The sequence below is a fragment of the Astyanax mexicanus genome, chromosome 21 (assembly GCF_023375975.1).
Source record: "Astyanax mexicanus isolate ESR-SI-001 chromosome 21, AstMex3_surface, whole genome shotgun sequence".
In the NCBI taxonomy this organism is placed as follows: domain Eukaryota; kingdom Metazoa; phylum Chordata; class Actinopteri; order Characiformes; family Acestrorhamphidae; genus Astyanax; species Astyanax mexicanus.
Window position 1 is genome coordinate 36,889,283 of NC_064428.1, and position 27,373 is coordinate 36,916,655.

General features: G+C 36.6%; 1 protein-coding gene across 2 annotated transcripts in view; it reads right to left on the reverse strand.

Annotated features, from left to right (window-relative positions):
- LOC103045627 (complement C3) overlaps positions 1–27,373 on the reverse strand; it is a 96,323-nt gene that overhangs the window by 51,848 nt on the left and 17,102 nt on the right. Inside the window, exons 13-41 of one of the 2 annotated variants that reach the window (XM_022663275.2) lie at positions 26,638–26,829; positions 26,281–26,433; positions 25,483–25,612; positions 24,927–24,998; positions 23,825–24,019; positions 22,591–22,705; positions 22,410–22,501; positions 21,295–21,434; positions 20,613–20,828; positions 19,698–19,761; positions 19,484–19,570; positions 18,525–18,728; positions 18,016–18,091; positions 17,750–17,909; positions 17,566–17,661; positions 17,323–17,473; positions 16,792–16,955; positions 15,959–16,117; positions 15,742–15,801; positions 14,447–14,537; positions 13,902–13,950; positions 12,892–12,988; positions 11,971–12,060; positions 9,008–9,113; positions 8,827–8,922; positions 7,194–7,274; positions 6,825–6,908; positions 3,424–3,559; positions 1,477–1,744 (exon numbers count right to left, since the gene is read on the reverse strand). In XM_022663275.2, coding sequence (XP_022518996.2) covers positions 1,603–1,744; positions 3,424–3,559; positions 6,825–6,908; positions 7,194–7,274; positions 8,827–8,922; positions 9,008–9,113; positions 11,971–12,060; positions 12,892–12,988; positions 13,902–13,950; positions 14,447–14,537; positions 15,742–15,801; positions 15,959–16,117; positions 16,792–16,955; positions 17,323–17,473; positions 17,566–17,661; positions 17,750–17,909; positions 18,016–18,091; positions 18,525–18,728; positions 19,484–19,570; positions 19,698–19,761; positions 20,613–20,828; positions 21,295–21,434; positions 22,410–22,501; positions 22,591–22,705; positions 23,825–24,019; positions 24,927–24,998; positions 25,483–25,612; positions 26,281–26,433; positions 26,638–26,829 — 3,498 coding nt within the window. In that variant the 3' untranslated portion in view covers positions 1,477–1,602. Of the gene's footprint in view, positions 1–1,476; positions 1,745–3,423; positions 3,560–6,824; positions 6,909–7,193; positions 7,275–8,826; positions 8,923–9,007; positions 9,114–11,970; positions 12,061–12,891; positions 12,989–13,901; positions 13,951–14,446; positions 14,538–15,741; positions 15,802–15,958; positions 16,118–16,791; positions 16,956–17,322; positions 17,474–17,565; positions 17,662–17,749; positions 17,910–18,015; positions 18,092–18,524; positions 18,729–19,483; positions 19,571–19,697; positions 19,762–20,612; positions 20,829–21,294; positions 21,435–22,409; positions 22,502–22,590; positions 22,706–23,824; positions 24,020–24,926; positions 24,999–25,482; positions 25,613–26,280; positions 26,434–26,637; positions 26,830–27,373 lie in introns of those variants that run through there. The other variant, XM_049469865.1, reaches the window with a different exon arrangement.

The window sequence follows — 27,373 nt, forward strand, 5'->3', positions numbered from 1 at the left end:
TGTATGAATGTTTGTATATATATTTACCACAGACTATATGGACTGTATGCTCCATAGATTACTTATGCACTATATGATCTGTATAGACTATATGGTTGGTATAAATTTTTATGGACGGCATAATTTGCATAAACTGTATGGACTGTATGGATTTTAGCCTATAGACTGCAGTACCAGGCCAAAGTTTGGACTCGCCTTAAATTGAGTGTTTTTTCATTATTATAAAATGTTCTGTGTTGTAGATTAATATTAAACTCATCCAAACTATGAAAGAAAACATATGTAATAATTTAATATTAGTAGTAAAAAATAGTTAAAACAAACCAGAATATGTTTTTATATATATATATATATCTATATATATATTATATATTTTTTATTTTTCAAAGTAGCACCTCTTGCTTTTTCTCTGTTGGATTTTCTCAGTCATCTTTATGAGGTAGAGTCTCCTGGAATTCAGGCTTTCAGTTAACAGCTGTGCTGAACTCATCAAGAGTTAATTACTTGAATTTCTCATTTCTAATCCATATTATAAGAAGAACTACTCAAGTAAGTAAAGGATAAAATCACAGAGTTTTCTTCCATTTGTTTATGATTTCACAAATTGTAACATTTTTAACAAAAAACTGACCGCATAAACCAACTTAATTTTGCCTAAATTTTAAATCATGAGGAACACAAAATTAAAAAACAGATGAAGACCTATTTCTTCTTTATTATACTAAGTGAAAAATACAGTTGATCAGTTTAATTGTCTAAAAATGGTCTAATAAAAATATTTATTTATTTTTTCTCATTTGAGTACAGTAAAAAAAATGTAATTTTTTACCCTTCACAATCTAAAATGTCAAAAATTGGAAACTAAACTAAAGAATTGAGCTAATGTTTATTTATTTATTTATTTCCCCTGAAATTCAGATTGTGTAAGACAGAAATGAAGAAAAAAACTGATTTGGAAAAACAAAAGAAATCCATTTCTTATTTATTATACCAAACAGGAAAAAAATAAAGATTCAAACCTAATTGTCTGTTTTCTAATTTAGTCTCAAACAATCAGAAAGTTTAGACTAAAAAAAATACGCTCTGACGCTGTGAGGTTTGAAAACAACTGGCCCATGATCAGAAAGGCTTTTCGCTTTTAATCAATCCTAAAATAAGAATTTCAAGAAATGTAATAGTATCCTAAAGTTAAGTCAACACAAAAACCATCAAAAATGTTAGAATGATGAAACTGGCACTCATCAGGTCAGTGCGGTGTTCATTAGCTTCCATTGGGCATCAATGAATGTCTATGTAAAAATAGTTTATTTCAGGTAATTTTGGAGACTTTCTATTGGGCCAATCGTCAAGATATTTTCACACAGAATAAGGGAATAAGTTTGTGGGTTCAAATGATGTGTTAAAATAAATTTAGACAAAAATGGAGATATTAGTTTAGATACAATAAAGAAAATTAATTCCAGAAACTCAGTCAAGTCGTTTCTTTTAGTTTATTGTATATATATGTATTTTTTGATGACGAAATGATACATTTGGAGTTACAGTATAAAGAAGGGAATTAATAAAAGTGTTATTAAAAACACATTATCAGCGTTAGTGTGTTTATGTGGTGCAGCCGAAGTTGGTGAGTTTCTGAGTGAGGTCCTGGATGCCCAGATATTGATCCTCGAATTCAGAAGTTTGACCCTCTTCACTCGTGGGCCAGTACTCGATCCACGTCTGCTCACCCAGGATATACTGCAGCCTGAAAACACACACCGTTACAACCGTTAGAACCTACACATACTGTATATATCATTAACCGTTAGAATCGTTAGAACCTACACATACTGTATATATCATTAACCGTTAGAATCGTTAGAACCTACACATACTGTATATATCATTAACAACACACCATTAGAACCGTTAGAACCGCTAGAACCTTTAGAGCCTACACATACTGTATATATCATTAACAACACACCATTAGAACCGTTAGAACCGCTAGAACCTTTAGAGCCTACACATACTGTATATATCATTAACCGTTAGAATCGTTAGAACCTACGCATACTGTATATATCATTAACAACACACTATTAGAACCGTTAGAACCTACACATACTGTATATATCATTAACAACACACCATTAGTACCGTTAGAACCTACACATACTGTATATATCATTAACACCACACCATTAGAACTGTTAGAACCTTTAGAGCCTACACATACTGTATATATCATTAACCGTTAGAATCGTTAGATCCTAAACATACTGTATATATCATTAACAACACACCATTAGAACCGTTAGAACTTACACATACTGTATGTATGATTAACAACACACCATTAAAACTGTTACAACCGTTAGAACCTAAACATACTGTATACATCATTAACCGTTAGAATCGTTAGATCCTACACATACTGTATATATCATTAACAACACACCATTAGAACCGTTACAACAGTTAGAACCTACACATACTGTATATATCATTAACAACACACCATTAGAACCGTTAGAACCTACACATATTGTATATATCATTAACAACACACCATTAGAACCGTTAGAACCGTTAGAACCTACACATACTGTACATAAATATACAGGTGTACTCTAAAAATTAGATAATTGAAAAGTTACTTTATTTCAGTAATTCATTTGAAAATGTGAAACTCATATTATGTAGATGTATTACACACAGAATTACCTATTTTATTTCTTTTATTGTTGGTGATAATGGCTTACAGCCTATGAAAACCCAAAAATCAGCGTCTCATTTTTTAACATTTTGTTTCATGGTTTCATAAATTTTAACATTTGTAACAAAAACTTAGTAAAAACCGACTTGATTTTGTCTCAAAATAAAAAAAAATGGAATGGAAAAATCCAAATACCAATTAACATAAAATGTAATTTATTTTGCTACATTTTAGTTTATGAGGGGCACAAATAAAAAATAAAAAAATGAAACAAAAATAGATGCAGACATACAGTTTTTCTTCTATATTTTTCTATACAGAGTGAAAAACACTGTTTATCAGTTTAAATGTGTGAAATGCAAAAAAATAAATTTAATTATAGTAAAAAATACATTTTTATATAGTTTAATAGTTTTTCTACCATTCACAATCTAAAATGGCAAAAATAGAAAGTTAAAGAATTGAGCTAATATTTTTTTTCTCTTTTTCCCTAAAATTCAAATTGTGTAAGGCAAAAGAGATTTGAAAAGACAAAAGAAAAACCATTTCTATTTATTATACCAAACAGGAAAAAATGAAATAACAGATTCAAACCAAATTTTTAATTTTCTAATTTATTTTCAAAAAATCTGAAAATTTAAACTGATGAATGTTTCATTCTGACGCTGTGAGATTTAAAAAACACTGCATTCTTATGATATTAATATTTATATACTGAACAGTACCTTTTGTCTATCTTCGGCAGGTCAGCGCTGCGGCCCATGATAAGGTAGGACTTTCCGTCCTCGAACCCGAACGATTCCCGGCAGTTAGAGTGACCCATGAAGCTCCTCACCTGCCCTTCCACACCTGTTTCAGATCCTACAACACAAAACACACAAGGCTACAGTTACCTACACTGTTCACAGTTCAGTACAGGTAGTTTCAGTTTCACTCTGGAGTTCAGCATTTACAGTATGTGGGCGGAGTCTCCCTATACTTTACACTGATTGGTTTGTAGAATGTTGTCAAATTACCGAAATTTGGTCCAACTAAAAGAGGTCATTTGGGACGGGATTAGTTGAACTATAGTTTTATCATCTTTCTATCCTCAACACTGATGGGTTTCTAAAACACTGTGACACTAAGTTCATTAAGTCACCTGTCCAGGTGTTGTGCCGAATTTTGTCTCTCAACTAGAATCTGCCTCCCTTGCAACCTATTCCCTCAGAAACAGGAGTGTTTACAAATACATCACTGCAAGAATGCAAAGGGGATTCACATTTCAATATGTAGCCCTGGGTATAAATATTACATATTACCCTTTAACCCTTTCAGACCCTGCATCCATTACAATGGACAACATGTGTTTTCTTCTTTTTTTTAATGTTTTGTAGCACGTAATACTATTTAAGAGCTGCTGTTGTCCATCAGCATAGATCATGAACCAATGAGCCAATAAACAAGTCTATACACCATTGAGGCAAAGTTACAGCTAATTTCAGTAAATTACTGTGATTTAATATTTTTTTGTTGATGGTTTATGAAATAGATAGGTAAATAAGAAATATTAAATATTACACACAGGCTTCCAATGCAATTGAAATAAAATATTAAAATATAAAAAAATATTTTTTTATATATATATAGTTTAGTGTATTTTTTAAAATAAGATTTTATAGTAGAATACTAGAGTGTTTTTTTGTGCATTACAGGTAGAAAACAGCATTCTTACTATATATTTTGAGATTATTCAGGTCTGAAAGGCTTCATGTTTTACTGTGTAAATCAGTTAAATTAGACGCTGTCACTTTAAGGATCAGTAAGTTAGTTAGACTGAAATTTGTTCCTAATGTTTTGGGGAGCAGTCAGAGTTACCTATTGGATAAAAACCGTGTCGGTCAAGATTCCTCTGTTCTGATTGGTGGGGGCGGGACTTGAGGGAGCGGGAGTAGGGTGCAGGGGGTGATGCAAAAAAGCGCGGGAGACGGGAGAGCGGAGAGCGCGAGAGGGGAGAGAAGTCCATAAAAGTGGAGTTAAAAGTTGTATTTTAGATGTAAAAACCCTTTATTTCAGTAATAGTGGTAAGAATAAGATATATTATCTTGGTTAATCAGTGTTACGTGAGTTATAACTGTGTTTATAACCGGACTGAAGCACCATAGTTAGTTTCTGAATCGAGCTAACTGGCTAATTGAGCTAGCTAGCTAACGGAGCTAACTAGCGCTGAGGACTGATCCACTCTGCGTGGCTCGAGCGGGAAGAAGACGCCGCCCTGAGATCAGGTAAAGCAGTGTGGCTAACACAATTTTGGAGTGTGTGTATGTGTGTGTGTGTGTGTGTGTGTGTGTGGGCGCCCCTCACTACAGTAGTTTTATTCTCAATTTTATCTACTGGTTTCTGGGTTAATTTTTCAGCAGGTTGAGTTAACTCTCACCAAGAGATTTGGTTAAATGGAATTAATAGAGAGAGATGAGTGTAATGTAATTTCAGTGTACTCTAAAACAGCCTAAAATCCATAATAAAGGGGGTTAATAGGCTGAAATAAACTGAAATATGTTGGTTCTGTGAAAAGGTTCAAGCTCTATTTGTTTATTTAATTGTTTACTAGTTTATTTTCCTACTGACAGGGTTCATACATGTTTTATGGAAGCCTGTTTCTACCACCAAAAAAAAAAAATCCAGCACATTTAGGGCTAAATTGTCAAATTAACTCTGAGCTGATGTATTTGTTAGCTTAAAATATATTTTCCCCATCGATAAACTGAAACACAAAGAATTGTAGACCTGTGGAAACTGCTATATTTGAATTCCGTGACTTTTCTAGGTTTTTTATGACCGTATGAACCCTGTTTTTTTATTTAAGGTTTAGCACTTTAGTTTGTGTATTTTGTGTTTGTTTTCTAAAATTGTAAACTGTGGGGTTTTATTAAATTATAATATTGTATTTTATATATTTATATAAAAATATAAAATTTAGATTTTAAATGATAAGAAATATACATCTATAAAGCCAATTAATATTTAACCTCTCAAAGGTGTATCTGGTTTAATTAATTTCTCTTTTACTATACATTAGTAATGCAAATTGGGTATTTTATTGTGTTTAAAATCTGAACACTAACTCTAAATAACAAACCCTAGCCTCACCCGCTATAGATAAGGCATTTCACTAGATAGTGGGCACGAGCACTACAGATACAACACCTGTTCTTTTTTCTTTTATTTATTATGTCTTGCTTTGCTTAAAATCCAATAGGTAAGTATTTGTAGGTAATAAGTATTTGACACTGTAGACAAACCACTGTGGTCTATGGTTCAGTTGATCCAGACGGAAAACACCTCTTCAAAAGAGGTGATATGGGCCTGAATCAATTGAACCATAGGTTCATCACCATCATATGTGGAAGGAGTCTCCCTATTCTTCACAGTGATTGGTTAGTAGAACATTGTACATTTTGTCAAATTACCAATTTGTAGAAATCTGTAGATCGATTTCTAAAACACTGATTGGTTTCTAAAACACTCATTGGTTTCTTAAACACTGACTGGTTTCTCTAAAACACTGGTCGGTTTATAAAACACTCATTGGTTTCTTAAACACTGGCTGGTTTCTCTAAAACACTGACTGGACCAAATTTTTGAACCATTTTGGTAATTTGGTTCAAACTCTGGTTTACGTTCCAAATGGTCCAGACCAAAGAATACAGGTGTGAAAAGCTCCCTTATTCCTGAGATTCTATGGGTTCCTAGCTAATAAAGAACATTATCAGAACCTTTAGCAATGTTTAGGAAAGTTCTAAAAATGTGAGACATGATAATTTTTTGCATCACAAGTTTAGAACGTTTCTCACAATGTTTCCAGTTAGACAAATACTAACATTAAGGAAACATTAAAAGTTAAAAGTAAATTTTAAAAATCGCAAAACTAACAATTGTTTGTTAAATAAAAAAGCTCCAAGAACATCCAGATAACTTGACAGATTAAACGTTCTAAGAACATTAACTCTAACGTTCAGAAAACATTCTACTAAACAAAAATTGCTATTCGTTTATGACTTGTGGGCATCTATGTTCTAGTTTATGAGTCATTAATCATATATCCACATACTAGCACCAAGTGAATAGATCAGTATAGCAGACCTACCTTCTTTTAGGACCTGTTCAATCTTCATGTCGTAGAAGTCTGAGTACGGGGTCTTCTTAGAACTCTGGAGCTTGACTTTGTAAACTGTTAAAACACAAACACATTAAAAACACACAGCTGAGTAAATAACATGGGTACAGGGTTCATAATGAGAGTGTAACCAATGGATATGTGGTATCTGAGTGTTGAGAGAGATGAGGAATGTTAAAGTTCAGTAGCCTGATGCTCTCAGGGAAGAAGCTGTTAAAAGTGATACAACTGAATGTAATTATAAACATTCTACAGCAGGGGTTCACAAACTTTTGGAAACTCAGGGCAAACTTAACACGCAATATTCAGCAGCCCACACAAAAGCGTATGAGTGTTTACCGTAGTCCATGCCAACTTCACACGCCTTATCCGACCGTTCTTGTTCGTCGATTTTCTCTTTCTTCTGGATGCTGCAGTTTTCTGTATCAGAAGAAACAGAGTTTTAACACGTCAGATAAAACACAGCAGTGAAACCAGTTTAAATATTCTGAACTGAATAATTTACTGAGTATGTATTATTCTGCTATAATTGTGTTCACAGATGTCTGACGGGGTCAGCCAATGAGAGTCTCAATCATTCAGTCATTCATTGATTGGCTGTTGATTGAGTTATAGAACGAGTGAGTCACTGACTGTTGACTGAAGTGCTGAATCACAAACTGACTGACCAAATAAATAATTGCTGAGTCACTTACTGACTGAATCATTGACTGACTGAATCAGTGACAGATTATTTGAGTCACTGACTGACTTCTTTCCTGAGTAATTGTAATTGACATAATGAATCACTGATTAATTTACTGACTGACTAAATCACTGATTGAATCAATGCCTGTACGAGTGACTTGTTGACTGACTGAATCACTGCCTGACCAAGTCTTTATCTAAGTGACTGACTCATTTACTGGTTTATTGAGCGAGTTACTGACTGACTGAATCATTAACTGAGCGAATTATTAATTGACTGAGTCACAGACTGTCTACCTTACTAATTGTTTGAGTCAAAGAGTCATCATCTCTGAATGAGTCATTGACTGAATCAGTGACTGACCAACTGTGTCAGTTGCTGACTGAATTACTGACTCTGACTGAGTTTCCAAATCACCGACTGTTTGAGTGAGTCACTTGCTGGATGAATCAGTGACTGATTATTTAACAGAGTCACTAACAGACTTACTGACTAACTGTCTCGGAGTCACAGAGTCGTGGACTTGGAATTAGTCATTGACTGAATAACTGACTGACTACCGGCTGCAGAGTGACTGACTAAATCACTGAGAGTGTCTGGATCACTGGCTGTTGACTGACTGAATCACTGATTGATTCATTGACCTAGTCACTGACTGACTGCTTTACTAACTAATTAACTCAGAGTCACAGTGTTGTTGACCAAATAATTTACTGACAGACTAAATCACTGACAAACTGACAGTCTTCAGATCACTGACTGTATGAGTGAATTACTGACTGACTAAATCACAGAGTTTCTGGATCACTGGCTGCATTAGTGAATCACTGACAGTCAGTGGTTGATTCAGTCAGTGATTGACTAATTGATTGAATCACAGAGCAGCTGACTCTGAATGACTGAATGAATCACTGACCAAATAAATGACTGAGTGATGACTGACTAAATCACTGACTGTATTAGTGATTCAATGACTGACTGATCAGTGACTGATTCTTTGATCGACTTACTAATTGTCTGCGTCAAAGTGTTTTGAATCTGAATGAACTATTGATTGAATCACTGATTGAATCACTTTTTGATGTCTTGATTAACTGAGTGAGTCACTGACTGTTATTGATTTACTGATTCACTTGCTGTTTTATTGGCTTTTAGGAAAGGGAAATTTCCATCTATTCTCGTTGGTTCATGCATTTAGATTTGTTTTGTACAGCCTGTCTGGGATTGAGGAGCTACTGTAATCATTTTGTTAGCATGTAGCTATTAGCTCTTAGCTGGCCGTACCTTCGGCGCACTGGCAGAGGCCATCCTGGCTGCTGCACAGTCTGTCCAGGGTTCCATCTTTCTTCAGCGGGTGGTAGTATTTCACACAGCGCTCCCCTGTGGAAACAGCACAGTTATTTTTGGTGTATATTTGTGTATATGTGTGTGTATATGTGTGTTAATGTGCACTCTATTAGCATACCTGGAGCGTAGTACTCATACACAGAGACTGAGGCGGGTTGGAGCATGGCTACCTCTGTGATCTTGTGAACTCTGAAAACGAACCTGTCTACCTCCTCATGAGAGACCTAGTGAGAAGCAGCCAAGCAAATCAAAATTGAATCAAATAGTTTTTTCGTTATTAAATAAAATTGTTTTACTGATTTTTTTATATATATATATTGGACTGTGGACTGGTAAACATGCTAAACATGCTACTGGCTCTTCAGTATCCTGATGATCTGAGGGAAGAAGCTGTTAAAAGTGATTAAATTAATTAAAGCTTAGTTGTGCCAAAACCTAGCGTTCTAATGAATATTCTTGACTGACATCCCTTAGTCTACGATTTCCAGAACTGCTACGATCCCTAAATACAAGTATAAACTACAGAAGGGGTTCACAAACTTTAGCAAAATCACAGCTAGGGTTGGGCGGTATGACGGTATACCACGGTATTTAAATATGGTGACGGTATTGTAAAATAGTGACGGTATATTAACCACGTGATGTGCCAAACCTGAACTTTGAAAAACGGACGTTTAAGACATTCTGCGCATCCACAATGAAAGAGCAGTAGGAGGGGTAAGCAGTTGGAGCTCCCTGATTGGTTATGGGGTGGGGATTCTCACTGAGGAGATCATACAGCAAAAACTCAATAAACTCTACAGGTTTCACTAATTTTCACCAAAATTATCACCACAAACAGCCACATTTGTGCTGAAGTGACAATAAATCCCTAACAACTAACCAACCACAGAAATGATCATATTTATCAGTTTATCCTGCAGCATGGGGTGTTCAGAGTGAGTTACTCACAGTCACAGCTGTTTCCTTAAATATTCCTCATCTCCTATTTCTCTACAAAACAGTTTTTTTATGTCACTCGCGCTCATATTCTTATACCATACAGAATTCTGCAGTTTCCTCAGAGTTTTCTGTCATTATTTCGCAGCTAGCTCGAGCGCTGTACCGTGCGCGCTGCACCACGCTGCCGACATCTGAACCCCGGCTCCCCTTCGGGAGCAGAAACGGCACAACACCACCCGCTGTTAAGCTGCTGTAGTGGATACAGCGCTTATAAATAAATTAACAAACACAAAAATTAGGGTATTCAATCTGTAATTTCAGTCGTTTTATTATTTTCTTTTAATTACGTTTTTATTAGTTTCAGTTAAGGGGAACTTTCACTTTCAGTTTTCGTTATTTCGTTCGTTTTCGTTAACAGTAATACTTTGTTATATGGTGATTATCAGCCCGTAGCTTTATATAAAATAAAAATAGTATTAAAAAACAGATGACTATTTCCTGGAGCCTGGACTGACCCGAGATTTTCCATTACTTTCCTCGGGCCGGGTCTCGTCCGGGCTGAGAAATAAAAATCAAAGTATCCTGCTATCTAAAAGAATGGAAAATTTAATAACAAAAATAATATAGTTGTGCATACTGGAGTATAGATTGTCTGCCTGAACCCAAGCGTGAACAAGACTGAACCCGAGCGTGAACGCGAGACTGAACCCGAGCGTGAACGTGAGACTAGCTCATCCGCGCGTTTAAAGCTCCGCAGCATTTAATAAAAACAGATTAATAAATATAAAATAGGAAAATAACTAACTAAACTTAGCTCAAAATGGTAAAATAAATATAATCTAACGAATTCTAAAATAATGAAAAATAAATAGTGTACACACAGGTACAAAGCTAAAAAAAATATACATAAAAAAATAAATCATCCTCGCGTTTAAAGCTCCGCAGCATTTAATAAAAACAGAAAAATATAGGTATGAAATAGGAAAATAGTAACTAAACTTAGCTCAAAATGCTAAAATAAATATAATCTAACGAATTCTTAAATAACAAAAAAGAAATAGTCTACACACAGGTACAAAAATAAAATAATATAAATATTATGTTACATAATACATAATATAATGTTACAAAATTAACATTCCTCACACATGCAATTATATAGATAATTCTAGCTTGTTAATCCATCAGCTAGCCAATTTGTGATTTATCAGTCAACCTTTATTTTGATTCGGAAGTATTGAGGGCAACCCACATTTTTAGGGTAGCTGATCATTTACAAAAACAGATTACACACGACAGAGAAAATAATAACGGAATTAAACATTTTAAAATAAAAATAGATAGATATTAGATATTAAAATAATCATAACACTAAGTTTAATTAATAAGAAATTGAGATCAAAACAAGATTAATAATAAGATTAATACAACAAGAAACAGTTAAAATTAAGCTAAAACTAACTTTTACATAATACGCTAAAAATAAAATAGTAATACTACTAATAATACTAAAGTAATAGTAATACTAATAAAATAAAATCAAAATAAGTTAAAAAGTGGTAGTAAAAATAATAGTTTAAAATAAATAAATAAAAAGGAAATAAAGAACTAAAATAAAAAATAAGTTAAGAATGAATAAGATTAAGTAAAACAACCGTTTTACAGTTTCATTTACATAATTACAATTCATTTGCATGATTATGGCTTACAGCCAATAAAAAAAAAACAACTAGAATATTATATATTAAGACCAATTAGTGTTTTGACAGTGTGCCAAGTCCTGCTGGAAAATCTCTGTAAAAGTTAGCAGCAGAGGGAAGCTGTAAATTATGAAGTGCTGTAAGATTTTGTGGGAAAACAAAACTGCACTGACTTTAGACTTGATAATAAAACACAGTGGATCAACACCAGCAGATGACAGACATGTCTCTCCAAACCATCACTGATCATCAGTAAATTTTACTTATTTCATCTGGAGGAAGAGTGGAGAGACACACAGTCCAAACTGCTCGAGGTCTAGTGTGAAGTTTCCACCAATCAGTGATGGTTTGGAGAGCCACAGTGATCTTAGATCAATTCCAGATAATCTCTTTTGATCAGTTCTATCAAGTAGTGCTTTTCTATTAAAGCATCACGTACCTTATCGAGATAAAGGATGAGGGAGCCTCGTTCTGAGAGCTGCTTATCCATCTCAAACTTCTGAATGTATCTTTCTTTCCCGGTGGTGAGCTGTTAGTTGTGAACACAAGAGAAAAATAGAGGAATGTTAGTCAGTTACGTCAAACACAGAGTCTGAAGACAAGTTTTTACTTACAGACTCACACTGACCAATTATGATAACGCACCAAGAATTTTTGTACCATAATTTTTCCGACTATAAGGTGCACCGGATTATAAGGCGCATTGAGCAACACTATTTAGGATGCCTACATCGAAGTGAGCAAGGGTGTCACCACGTTTCCTTTCTAATGGGGAAGCGGTTAACCAAACTAAACTGTAATTCTTAAAGAAAAAAAAAATTTCTTTAAAAATCAAACGAGCACTGGATGTTAATCTACACAGATTTCTCTCCTGACAGCTGTTTATTTGGTTGAGAAAAAGCACTTCTGTTTATTTACAGTAAGCTTAGATTTACAATATTTTGTCTAAAGGTGAGTTTTCAGTAAACGTGTTTCTTCAGCACTAAGACTGGGTGCAGCAGCATTAGCATTAGACGCTAACCTCCTTTTGATAGCGCTAGACTGAAGAAACCTCAATGTTCCGGGAACCTAGGGCGCTATCAGCTAGCGGTTCGTCCCACGTAGCTTGTTTTAAAATGCTTAACACACAGACTACAGACCAATATACTCACTACTGAACATTGAAAGAGCTAGTGCTGCAGTTAGCGGCTAATGCTAATAATGCTGCTCCCAGCCTTAGTGTTGGAGAAACTTTACTGAAAACTCACTCTTCCAAGGTTCTTATAAGGTCCTTCTCCAGTTAACAAGCCATTTTGCCGATACAAGGTTTTTATTTGATGGCAGGGGCATATAAAATGTATAGCATCAGGTATCTCCTTACTTCAGCAAGATCCAGTTCATCCACTACGAATCCTGTCAGCAGGCCGATATCCAGAATAGACATGGTGGCGTCTCTCTTTTCCTTTGGATTCTTATAGCTGCACAAATTAATTGAAGAAAAAATATTATTTATGTTTTATTTCATTCCAAAACACAGTCTGTACAAACTCAAATCAGGTAAATTAGCACAGTATGGAAACAATAGGGTTTCATTTAATTGCAGACATTATAAACCTGAGATTTTTCATATTTAATCTGTTTAACTTCATTTAATTTATTAATAAACATCCATTACTGCATTTCAGACCTTTATCAAAGACAAGCTCTATGACAAAGAGTTACTAAAATTCACTCATACCAATTACAGGAATGGTAAAATTACAAAAATTCAGTAAATTAGATTGAATGTAAGAAATGTGTTAAGTTGCATTCATTGCGTTCATTGCGTGTACTACACAGCTCTGGACAAAATAAAGAGGCCAATTCAGTTTCTGAATCAGTTTCCCTGATTTTACTATTTATAGGTTTATGTTTGAGTAAAATGAACATTGTTGTTTTATTCTATAAACTACAGACAACATTTCTCCTAAATTCCACACAAAACTGTTTTAGTCATTCAGAGCATTTATTTACAGAAAATGAGAAATGTCTGAAATAATAAAAAAGATGCAGAGCTTTCAGACCTCAAATAATGCAAAGAAAACAAGTTCATATTCATAAAGTTTTAAGAGTTCAGAAATCAATATTTGGTGGAATAACCCTGGTTTTAATCACAGTTTTCATGCATCATGGCATCATGTTCTCTTACACACTGCTTTTGGATAACTTTATGCCTTTACTCCTGGTGCAAAAAATACAAGCAGTTCAGTTTGGTTTGATGGTTTGTGATCATCCATCTTCCTGATAATATTCCAGAGGTTTTCAATTTGGTAAAATAAAAAAAAACTCATCATTTTTAAGTGATCTCTTATTTTTTTCCAAAGCTGTATATGGATTATATACTGGACTTACAAGGTTTCGATGGTGAGCTCGTAGCTTTCTTTAGCTCCCTGGTATGTCACTAAAAAAGAGGCAAAATGAACATGAAAGAGTTTATTGGCAAGAACTTAGTGATACAATATTCATCACGATACAGGGCTGTGATGATTCTATACATCACAATATGTTGCGATACTGTAAATGAGGCGATATATGGCTGATGATTGATTAAATCCAATTTTTGTATAAAAACATCAAAACACATCATGCTTCTAAAATCTGAGTATAAGGAAAGTTTACTTTCTATCCAATCAGAACAATGGGATTTAATGACAGACTACAACATTGCCATTTAGTGGGCGGGGCTTAAACACAACACCAAATTCCCCACTTCTGACACCAATCTTCATTAATCTAAACTAATCATTGAATATTAACACTGTGTGATTGAGAGTCGATAACAATACTGCAAAACATAATATTGTGATACTTCAATATATCAATATTTTTGTAAGCCTCTATAAATTACTATGAAAAATTACATCAGTAATGATGATTTGGATCATAATGAAACGCACCTTGACGTAGACGTTTCATGGAAACAGAAAGATTAAATAATTTGCAGTCGCTCTCCCTCTCGATGGGTCTGGCGTAGTAAAGAGTCGTTACCTGAAAAAGCGGTATTTATTACAGTTAAAAAAAAACAGTTACATATACTACAATAACCACAATATAAAAGTATTAAATTTAATTAAATAATTGCTTGAATGGTTCAATCATCATAAATTTGACATCATATAGAGAAAAAGTGGGTTAGGATCAAATTAGGTAAATGCGACATACAATATTTTGGCACGAAAGCAATGAAATATAGATATGATCCATTCTAGAATAGCAGTTTTTCTAGAATTTTTAGAAATCATAATCATAAATATGCAACATAAACAGAACTTTATAGATTTTCAACACATTATCATTTATATATAAAAAAATGTAATGTCGCAATAAAACATCACAATAAATGATCTGACCAATAATTCATATATTGTTGATTGATTATTAAAGTATTGATACATATATATGTATACATATTCTATAGAAAACAGACATTGATGTTTATTAGAGTAAACCAATAAATCAGAGTTTTGTATTGTTCTGTTTTGTAGTTTAATACTAAGCTCATCCAAACTATGACAAAAAACATGGAATTATTTACTCAAAAAGTGTTAAACAAACCAGAATATCTTTTAAATGCTTAAAAGTAGCACCTGTAGCCTAGATGATCAGTTTTGAACATCTCTCAGATTTTCTCAGTCAGTTTTATGAGGTAGAGTCACCTGGAATATTACAGGCTTTCAGTTAACAGCTGTGCTGAACTTGTCAAGAGTTAATTACTTAAATTTCTTGTCCCTTAATAAAGTGTTTGAGAACATCAGTAAAGTAGTGAAGAGGTAGAGTTACAGGTATACAGTGAATAGTGAATATTTGAGTAATGTTCTAATCCAGATTATGAGAAGCAATAACTACTCAACTAAGTAAAGAAAAAATGACTTTAAGAAGATAAGAAAAAAGTTTCAAGAAATCTGAAAGTATCCTCAAGTGCGTTCACTGCAAATACTATTAAGAACATTATGATGGTGAAACTGGCACTCATCAGGACTGCCCCAGGAAAGGAAGAGCAAGAGTTTCCTTGTTATACAGGATAAGTTCATCAGTTAGTGAGTTAACAGCCTCAGAGACCGCAAGTTAACAACTCCCCACATAGGAGCACCTAAATGCTGTACAGAGTATTTTGGTTTGTTTAACACAATATAGAATGAATTATAAAAACTAAAAAACCCAATATAAGAGTTCAGTCTGTGTGAATACTCACTTTCAGAGATCCTACACCCGTTCCCTTTGCAGTAACATTGAACTCCTGCTTGAGCTGAACCTGCAAACAGAACCAGAACCTTTAAGTCCTTAAAATATATTTATGATAAAAAGGCAGCACTGAGGAGAGGAGAGTTCTTATAAATGTAAATTATAGAGTCTGAAAATATATTCTAAAATCCATCACCAAAGTGCAATGATTTGCAGAATGATCTAACCTTGTCTGATCGTGAGAGAAGTGGAGTTTCCCTTTTGAAAACCCATCTGTTTGTTTTAGTTCTTCCACTTATAGCCACAGCCACGTCCAGTTCCGCATCCTGCAGCGTCTTCACCTGCTTATAGTACTCAGCCACTGCCTGGAACACCATGATGGTCGCCTGGGGGAGGAGCAAACACAGGAGGTGTGGCTAAATACAGCACTCCATGATGAGTTTCTTTGATTTTACCAAATTGAAATTCTCTGCAATATAATCAAGAGGAAGATGGATGATCAAAAGCCATCAAACCAAGCTAAACTGCTTGAATTTTTTGCACCAGGTGTAAAGGCATAAAGTTATCGAAAAGCAGTGTGTAAGACTGGTGGAGGAGAACATGATGCCAAGATGCATGAAAACTGTGACTATAAACCAGGGTTATTCCACCAAATATTAGATTTCTGAACTCCTAAAACTTTATGAATGTGAAATTGTTTTCTTTGCATTATTTAAAATAGCTCTGCATCTTTCAATATTTGAAAGCTCTGCATTTTTTGTTATTTCAGCCATTTCTCATTTTCTGCTCTATAAATAAATTCTCTAAATGACAATATTTTTATTTGGAATTTGGGAGAAATGTTTGTAGTTTATGGAATAAAACAACAATGTTAATTTTATTCAATATATACCTAAAATCTACCTATAACCTATCTTACAGCATTCTGTAGCTTCTAGGGGACATGGCAAAAGTCATGGGAGACAATAATAGTTCATGTCCAATTATGGCAGGTCAGCATATTTATCCGTACAGTTCAGGTAGGGCTGATTTTAATGGTATCTACAGGTGACCGACCTACCTGTGTGGTGCCGCTACTTCCGTATGGGCTAGTTTGCCTGTTGAGCCAGTGCACGACCTTCCCAGCTGCCTCGAAGTCTTTCACCTTTACCAACGCCAGCAGGGCATAGGCTGACGCTTCCAGTGTGAAGTGGTGGCCTCCAGAAACTTGCCAGTGACAGCTATCTGGACGCAAGATGATAGAATTCATTTTAGATCACAACCTAGTGACTGGGCAGACACATTTGTAAAAATATAAAAGGGGGAGGGGGGCATTCTCCTTTGGTCAGACAAAGAAGATTTCTTGTTGTGGTGAAGGGGTAAAAAATGTCTTTGGGTGTGCCATTTCTCACCAGGAGGTACACTACCCAAAACTAACCTCTGAGAGACATTGTTACATCGTAGTTCAATACAAGCATTTTTATCGACGCACTGTGCAATCAGACCACACCTGTGATCATTTACGTATCTGCAGAGTTCTGCAGCAATCTGTGTTTAGCTATTGTTTTTCAGAATTTAGTACAATTATTGCGTCAAGATGAGTTTCACTGACCTCCAGAGGAAAACTTCATCAGGAGATCTTTGTCAAGTTTGCCAGCGTTGGCCATAGCATAGGACGTCATCGCAATGGCGTAAGGATTGGTCATGGTGGGAATTCTACGGCCCAGATATTCTATTGCCTTGTTCATACTCTCTGGAAGACTCTGAAATGGAAAGAGACATATTTAAGTAGGTATTTCAGTGTTTTCAGTATTTCTGAAGACGCTGTAACACATCAAATTGTAACTTAACTTACCGGGACTAAATTGGCGCAAAGTTCGTGTCCTTCTTGCATGGCGATTAGTACAAACGCTGTCAGGGCTGCATCGGCATCCTTCCCTCGCACGTCGCCCTGGAAACACATGACAAATCCTTTACCGAAGTTTCGAGGGTAAAAATAATTGCATAAAAACGAGAAGACAAGGCCAATTTTAACTTACAACCATCTCCCCATGAATCACGGGAGCGTCCTCTCTGAACATGCCATCCGGCATCTGCGTCTTTAGAACCAACCACTTCAGAGAACCGCAGAGAACCTTCTCGTCTATGGCGATCAAACTACTGGCGATGGCGAAGACTTTTGATACGTACGCAGTCAGCCTACACCACACAGGAAGCCATCAAGTGAGATTAAACGTGAGCGGTGGGCATGTGGTAATGTGTGAAAGAAAGTTAAGAAGTTAGGAATGGGAGGAGGTTTATTTACCATGTGCTGCCTTGTCTGTCTGTCCATGCGGCGTAAGATCCCTCCGGTTTGCGGTAAGTCAACTCTCGCTGATAACCTGAGGAAAACAGAAAGTCAGAAGGTCAGTTTTATACGTTTTGTTTCTATTTGATCCCATTTCATCCCCAATTTTAAGGCCAATCAACCCTCCATTGATTAGAACTTCCCAATCAATGCAATGATCCCAAGGCTAGAAGGTTTAGGATAAGCGAACGCCTTTCCCACCTCTTCTCGAACTTCAGGAAACCAATGCATTCAGAGGAAAGCGCCAGATCCCCGGCTCTGACAAATCAGCTAACAGACTCCTGGCCTGTGCTGACCAACATCTCCAGAAGCCAGACTACCTCAGACTCTGGCTGCTGATGGAGAAGCAGTGTGATCCAAGATTTCCAAGATTCGAATTCAATGCTTAAGACTTTGGTCAATTTTGTTTGTGAACAAAAACAATTTCGAATTGGGAGGTTCTGAGAACTGAGAAGAAGTTTTCTCACCGGTCTGGATGTGTTTGATGGCTTCGGCACGGCGCTGCATTCCGACTGCCTCCCACTGCTTGGTGGTGTCCAGGTAGTGCGTGGCGATGAGCGGCAGAGTCATGTAGATCATGGTCTGCTCTCCGCAACCGTGAGGTTGCACGATCAGACGACCCATGAAGTCTCCACTGATGGCCTGCTCGATGGTCTGACTCACCTCCTGACCTGGTGGAGAACAAACCAGAAGAGATAAATGGATTTACAGTAGAGATAGTCCTGTAGTTTTTACAGGTCATAACCTGAAGAGAAGCTATGACCAGTGGAAAAATCTGATTTTACTCTGCTGGGAGGGAGGGAGGGAGGGAGGGATGTATGGATGGATAGAAATGAATGGCTTGTTTTGAAGAAACTTGAATAAATGAAGAAGGAACAAAAGCTCTGATTCATCCACCAATCCATGCCAGTAGATGGATTGATGGGTGTTTGGATGGATGGATGGATATATAGATAGATGGATGAATCAGAGCCTTTTACTTCATTCAGAAAACTCCAGACATTCATCCATTCATTCATCCCTCTATTTACACCATTTCATCAATTAAAATAATTCATCATTCACCCATTCATCTAATCATCAATCTGTTTAACCACCCATCTATTTCTACATCATCCATCCATTCATACAACCATCCATCCAATCATTCATCCATTATCCTTCTAGTCATTCACCCATCCATCTAATCAATCATCTATCTAATCATCAGTCCATTCAAACAACCGTCCAGCCATATATTTCTACATCATCTATTCATTTATACAACCACCTATCCATCCATCCAATCAACCATCCATTATCGTTCCAGTCATCCATCCATTCATCCATTCATCCACCCATCTGTAAATATCCCAGAAAAAAAAAATCATTTAACAGTAATGAGCCAAAAGAATAGGACCACTGTGTAAAAGAGTGTTCTCCTCACCAGCTACAGTAATGTATGTATGAGCGGGGGTGTTGGGTATCTGCCCCTTCGGTATATCACTCTTCACATTCACCTCCTGAACTCCACCTGTAATAAACAGCAATACAATTACAAATACAATACATACAGCATTATCAGTCTGACTGAATAATACACACTGATTATCTGTGAAATATATGAAGAGTACAGTATTAAATATGATTTAAATACCAACCGGGATTTTTGGATGGGTTGAGCTCCACATTGACCTCCTCTACTGTAGTTAAAACACCTTCAGACTGGAAAAGAGACAGTTCATACTGTAGCTTCCCCTCCCACTTATTCACACTCCTAATAAATATCCTATTTAGAAATCACTGTCAAAAGTGACCAAAACGATTATGATAAGCTTTTCTGCATTATTTCAGTTTAATGTAGATTTAATGCATGATAATGCATCAATTCATAACAAGCACAAGTGTTTGTAGCTAGTTAGATAAACATCCTGTCATACATTTAAAGGGAACATACCATCTGGCAAATTTTTCTGTGTACTGTCTTTGAGGATAGATTCTGAACTAACAAGACCAAAATGTGCCACGTTTCATCAACTGATCTGGTGGGGGGTGGACACTGAGGGGGTGGAGCCAGGGTGGTTATATGCAGGTGTCCTTATTGTGATGTCACAATAAGGGAGGAGCATCCAAACTACTCATAGAAAAAAGCAAATGATTCCAATTAGATGTCCTAAATGCATTGGTGTGGTTACGAACTTTACCACTCCCCTACATCACAGCAGACTGGCAGCGCCCCCTACAGAGCACTGCTGGAAGCCTCCTAATGAACCATTTATTATGTATTCTGATGATGTATCAGCTTCTTGAAGGATTGTCCCATTTCTTAGGGGGAAGTTTCAACCGTATTCCCTTCTAACTCCCTTCCAAGGGGAAGGGCGTAGGGGGTTCAAATGAAAAACGGGATTGGGTCTAAGCATCAGCTTATCAGTCTATTTGCTGGGTTTGATGTAAACTTCTATAAGCACAAACATCTCAGCCTTTACTAAACCATTAACCAGCTTCATCCTCTTATAGACTAGGGTTCTTCACATCGAGAGTCCTGGAGAACGGTAACACCGAGCTCAGATACTCACCACCACCTTCAGCTTCTTCTTCACTCCGTCAGCATGTCCTGAATTAATGGCTGCAGCCTTCACCTCAATGTCGAAATCCCCCAGCTTCATGGGAATGATGACGTAAGAGATGGACCTGGAAGACATAGCATCGACGCTAACGGTGGTGCGGTACTTTCCTTTCTTGCTGGCGGCGCTGCAGACATCCCTCGTCTCGATGAACTCGACTCGCACTTTCTGTGGAAACCAGAAACATCTGACCATCGGTACGACGCGTAGAGTCGTGTGAAAAAATTACAACAACCCATCAATACTTGGTGTCTTCTTTAATAATAGCTAATAATAAATAATGACCTTGTGTTAATTGGCACTTTCCCTGAAATAACCTCATCCTTATCCTTTAATTTCCTATCTATATAGGTACTATAGAAAGCTTTTCCTACTCCTCCATGCAGAATTCTTTCAGCTGTACATTCGTTGTCGCCCCACAGCATCTCAATACGATTAATAGGATCTTTCATTTGGACATTCCAGGACTTTTTTTTTTTTTTTGAAACATTCTTTAACTCCTCACAACATATAGTCGCTGTCCAATAAACAACAGATAAACATCTCTGAAGTAGCACCTTCAATGGAGAGAGAGATAAAATCTTCTTAACATTAACAACAATTTGTATTTATATGTGAGAACTGTTTCCTATACCTCGTGTTTCTTACTGGAGAAGTTGTGCAGGACGGCCTTGATCTCCAGCTGCTCATTCCGCACCGCTGAGTACGGCAACTTCAGATCTACGAAGAAATCTTTCCTAACGATCATTTCAAACGGATCCGCCACGCAGACCCCTAAAGAGACAAAGCAATATTTCATAAGTCAACAGGTTACCACCTGATCATAACCTTTGCTTTAGTCATTAATAAAGGACACACTGTTCCTTTAAGACCTTAGTGATTGAGCACCTGGGTCTGTTTGTGAACAATGTATTAAATTAGCGCAAACACTCACGCATAAATCCTGTGCTTTTAATGCTTTATAAACACACTAATAATGCATGATTTATCATACATAGTACTGTTTAATAACAGTCATAATCTGTATAATTACATGTAGTAACAGAGGCATCCATAATGTTATTAAACACGCGTATATGACTTTACGCACATTCTGTTCATAAGAACATTGTTCACACTTATATAATGCATTATGAAGCCTGGAGTCTTTATAATGCATTATAATGTCATCAGTATAAATACTTTATTCGAGTACTTTTACTGATTTATAATCCATGTTAGTATGGAGCTCAAAAGCTGATATAAGTATAAGGATCATGTATTAGATCTTTCTATATTTAAATGAAGTTTGAAATACAATACAATTAAAAATAACTTCATAACTAAAACAAGTGATTATTTAGATTTAAAAAATCAGATCCATAAATTCTATATATCTACTGGATGTTCCAGATATGAATTAAACAGATATTTAGAATCTGACCCTTTATGGATTTGGACTTTTTCTTAGATTTTTTCATGGATCTGAATTTCTTTTTTTTTTTTTTGTAAAGTTAAAAAAAAATATTAAAGTTGTTGCTTTGCAAAATTAAAATCAGCTAATTTTACTATAACAAAATAAATAAATTCTTATTCATGATTAATGCAAATAAATTTTGCATATTGATAAAAAAAAATAATTTTATTCAAATTCACAAAATGCAGCTTTTTTTTTTTAGCTCCACAGAGAGAGTGCTGACTTTAAAAAGTGTATTTAATATTGTTAACAGTATAAGGTAAAGACAGGTAAGAACAGTAGGTGGAACTGACCATGGGTCTTGGACAGGCTGATGGCGAGAACCTGCCAGGTCGTAATGGAGTCCTTCAAATATTTATTCTCCATCACCAGATTTGTTGAAGGACTGAAGAAAGAGAAATAACATCAGTTATGTATATATGTATGTATACTGCATTTGCATTGACCTTTCAGCAAGAGACACTGTTTATTTACCATGGGCTCTTTTTGCAGGACGGCATGTCCCTGTCCTCCCAGAGCCAACTCTCGGGGAACTGAGTACGGGACACGATTTCATCTGAGGTCACATACAGATCATCATCTTCCTCACCTGTAATGTAAGCATTGAGAAACACATACAGATTAACCATAAAACACACAGATAAACATTTACATTTGCGGCCTTTATTTGACGACCTTATCGGAAACAGAGTCAGAGTTTTGCCCAAGGACTCCTATTGGTGTAGCGCACAATTCTGTAGTCACCCAGGACTGGAATTGAATCCTACATGATCTCCCACATGATGTACAGCACAGTTGAGCATGGACGCTACATTACCGACAAAGCACGTCTTAGCTTTTTATTACTACCATTCCACCTTAAATAGTGCAGCAGTATGGGAGCAGAGTGCAGCTTCTGCATCATTTAAGGAGGAACGTAAAAAAAAAATGAGCCAAGAAGCTTTTTACATTTTATGTGCCATCATGCACGAGTCCACTAAACTAAACTAGCATTTGATGGAAGTGACATTCTGAAATTATTTGAATTACCAAGATATTATACCGCGAAAAAGTGGACCAAGTATGGAGACAATATGAGAAATAATAACTAAAATCAATGAAATTATCAATTGCAGAACATCCAGCACCCCTAGTCTTCAGTTTTTTGAAAAAAAAAACAAAACCTTTGTCATGTCATTGATGATGTCAGTGTTTACTTTCTTAGAGGGTTTATCCCAAGATGACAGGATGGACAGAGAATTCTCGGATACATAGCTTTAGCTTTAACAGCTTTATTTTTTTAAAGAAAATAGAAAAAATAATCTTTGAATTTTTAATCTATTGAAATTTGAAAAAGAAGCTGCCTAATAAGAAGCCAACGTCAGCTTTGTGTGGTGGTTCATGCTTGGATTCTATTGGCTGATGACGGCGGGAACCACACTGGTATTTATGGCCCTGCATTAGTGATCTATAGGCGGGCCGTCAACTGAGCACAGTGCAGCTTGATTTAGGGCGATGTCTTCGCTATCGCAACGACAGGAAAAGTACACTTTGGTGTGGCTCGAGACGCAAAGCAGGAGGCATGCATTAATTCTCTTAATTAATCATGGGTGTGGTTAGTTTTGGGCGTAATGTGAAATAAACCAATCAAGAAGTGTTTATGTAGGGCTTCTTTAAAGACCTCTGAAAAAAAACTACAGAAACTCTTAAGAACTACAGATGATCTTACTGCGAGCTAGGAGCATCTCGCCCTCTCCGTCCTCCACGCGACGCTTCTGCATTTCTTCACAGCAGTGTTTGAAGGCCTGGACGCACTCCGGCCCGTCGGTGATGAACGTAGCTCTTCGTTCGCAGGTGTAGCCCAGCTTATTCTTCCTCAGTCCGTCTGCGCAACACTTCTTCAGCTCTCCGCTGTACTTAGAGCCTAAAAGAAAGAGGTTGAGGAGATCAGTTCTCCAATCAGGAGAATTTTTAGCTATCTGAAGAAAATCTACATTAGATAATTCCATGAAATTGAAGAGCTGTATTAGTGCATCCTCCTGAGACCTGGTGCATGATTTATTGTTACAATAAAACAATATTTTGTGGCAGTAGTATAATAATTTTATAGTTACATTTTTTTCATTCCATTTTCTCCCCAATTTACACGGCCAATTACCCAACCCACTCATTAGGACTCCCAATCACTGGTGATGCCCCAGGAGGGTGAAGACTAGCACATGCCTCCTTCGATACATGTGAAGTCAGACTCCGCCTCTTCTTGATCTGCTGCTGATGCAGCATTGCCGAATAGCATTACAGCACTAATGCTCAGAGGTAAGCGCAGGGACTCACACAGACGCAGCCTTGTGCTGATCTATATCCCCCTAGGAGTAATGAGGGGAAAGAGCACCATCTACTGTACCCACCCAGAGAGAGCGGGGCTCCGGCAGCTGATGGCAAGCTGCATGACCGGCATTCAAACCATTGATCTCCCAATCATAGTGGCAGTGCCACTTGGTGGAATAACCCTGTTTTTTAAATCAAAGTTTTCATGTTCTCCTCCACCAGTCTTACACACTGCTTTTGGATAACTTTATGCTGCTTTACTCCTGGTGCAAAAATTGGTGGTTTGATGGCTTGTGATCATCCATCTTCCTCTTTATTATATTTCAGAGGTTTTCAATTTGGTAAAATCAAAGAAACTCATATTTTTAAAGTGATCTCTATTTGTTTTTCTGGAGCTGTATGATAAAAAAAAAACAGGGAACAGTCTACTCTTAATTTAAATACTTGAATGATAAAAAAATGGGTCTCAGTGTCTTTAAGTCTGCGAGGCTCCAGGTTCTTACTCAGAGTTTGGGAGACCTGTATAGCGGTCTCGGCTCTCCGTTTTCTCTTCGTTGGAGTTGGACAGGCTTTTGCTGTAAAGAAAAAGAAAGGAAGGTATTTCTGTTAAATATGTCTGTACTCTCTTAGTCTATGTTTTACATTAAGTTAACCAAATCTGATTTTTATCTTTTGTCATGGCTGTGCGAATGTGCCAAATACTTTTTTTTGTTTTTTGAATCAGGTTTAAATCACTTTCATATGTGTTCCTAAATCAGATACATATCCGATCCATGCAACATAAATGTGAACGGTTAAATCAAATCTGAATTCATGCATCTTTTTGCTTTTACGCATTAGCACTACATGCTTTTCTCTCGTACACACATATCTCTTTGCAGCTGTGCAACAATCCAAGCATTTTCTCAACAAGACAATGCTAAACCACATGCACACAACACTACAAAGGCACAACTGTTTCCAGTGAAAAAAAAATATATATATATAAAAAAGCAAAATGTGCAGGAATAGATGTATAGTAAGACACTGTATGTAATATATGAAATAAATCTATTTTACTTGTTCTTTCCGTGGTGCCGTCAGCTTTGTCGGAGTGAAATACTAGTCCTGCATCATAGAAAACCCCCATACTGTCTTTACCACTTCCTGCAGTACAACCAGTATCATGCTTCTCAATGATGTCCCAGATCTATAAGTGGAAAACAAGGAAGTATTTAGATGATTATAGCACTATTTCAAAATATTAAACTATTTTGAGGGATCTGTTTTAAGCGTTTATTTGTTTTATTGTTGATGATTATGGCTTACAGCCAATAAAAAAAACAATAATTAGTGTATCAGAAAATGTATATATTATATATGTGCTGGAAAATGAAAGCAGCATCTCCATAAAAGTTGTCCGTCGCAGAGGGAAGCGTGATGTGCTTTATATAACACAGTGGACCAACACCAGCAGATGACATGTCTCTCTAAATCATCACTCATTGGTGGAAACTTCACACTAGACCTTGAGCAGTTTGGACTGTCTCTTGATTTACAAATGAAATGGAAAATTTACTGATGATCAGTGATGGTTTGGAGATACATGTCTGTCATCTGCTGGTGTTGATCCACTGTGTTTTATTGTCAAGTCTAAAGTTAGTGCAGTTTTGTTTTTCCACAAAATATTACAGCACTTCATGCTTCCCTCTGCTGAAAACAACTTTTATGAAGATGAGGATTTCATTTTCCAGCAGGACTTAGCACACTGCCAAAAGTACCACCTGGTATTATATTGCATTCTAATTTTGAGACAGTGATTTTAGTTTTTTTGTTGTCTGTAAGTCATAGAAATCCTGGTGGAGTTACTGTAAGTACCTTGCTCTGAGTGAGACGGTTCTTGTTGAGGACAAAGACACCCTTGTCTACGGCTACCAGACCAACTTTGGCACCAGGATCTCCAGTGATTGACAGAGAGAAGCTCTCGCCGGGTTCATAAGTGGCCTTCTTAATCCTGGTCTCCACTTTCAGCTGAATCAAAGAGAAGAGAAAGGCATGCAAATCATCAGCATTATTATTATCTTCATTTTCAGAAAGTTCCTGGAACATTACAAGCTAACCTTCCTGTAATGTTTCTTTTAATGTTTCCATACTGTAAGAATTCATCTAGCTGGGAACGTTACATGAGACACATTCTAATAATGCTGTGATGCAAGACTAAAGCAGATGTCTTACCGTCCCCATGCACGTGTCCTTCACATCCACCCAGACCGAGTCAGCCACTACCTCACTGGCTCCCACATGGTAATACGCCACAACCCGGAACGAGGGGAGCATGTCTTTGGTGACGAGTATGGACTGAGCCACCAGGGACTGTCCGTCCCTTTTAAACCTCTTAGCCTGGACGATCTGTCCTTTACTGAGGATCTAGAGAGGAAGAAGAATCAAAGTCTTGAGGAACATCGTGAAGTAAGTAATATAATACAGGAAATTGACAAATCCTGCACCTAACAGCTGGGGTTATGCATAGGGCTCAGCCAGGATCTACTACTCACTCAACTAACAACAATAGCAAAACCACCACAATCTGATACTGGCTCGACAAGAATCCAGAAGCAGAGCCTAACACTATGTCCATGGTCCATTGCCTCAACTGCCAAGTAACAGACCTACCAAAAAATAACCTATGAACAACCAGAATCCCTCCTTAATCTAAGCTCACTTCCTTTAACTATGGCAACAACACACTTACCTAAGCACAATCACACAAAATAAAATCACATAAGTTGCGTGAGCAGAACACAGCAACCACTACCATCTGATACTGGCTCGACAAGAATCCAGAAGCACAGCGAACTATGTTCATGGTCCGTGCCTCAACTGCCAAGTACTCAGACGTCTACAAAAACTCATGAGACAAATTATTACAAGAGCAGGACCACACCAATCCCCTTCATCCAAACTCTAACAC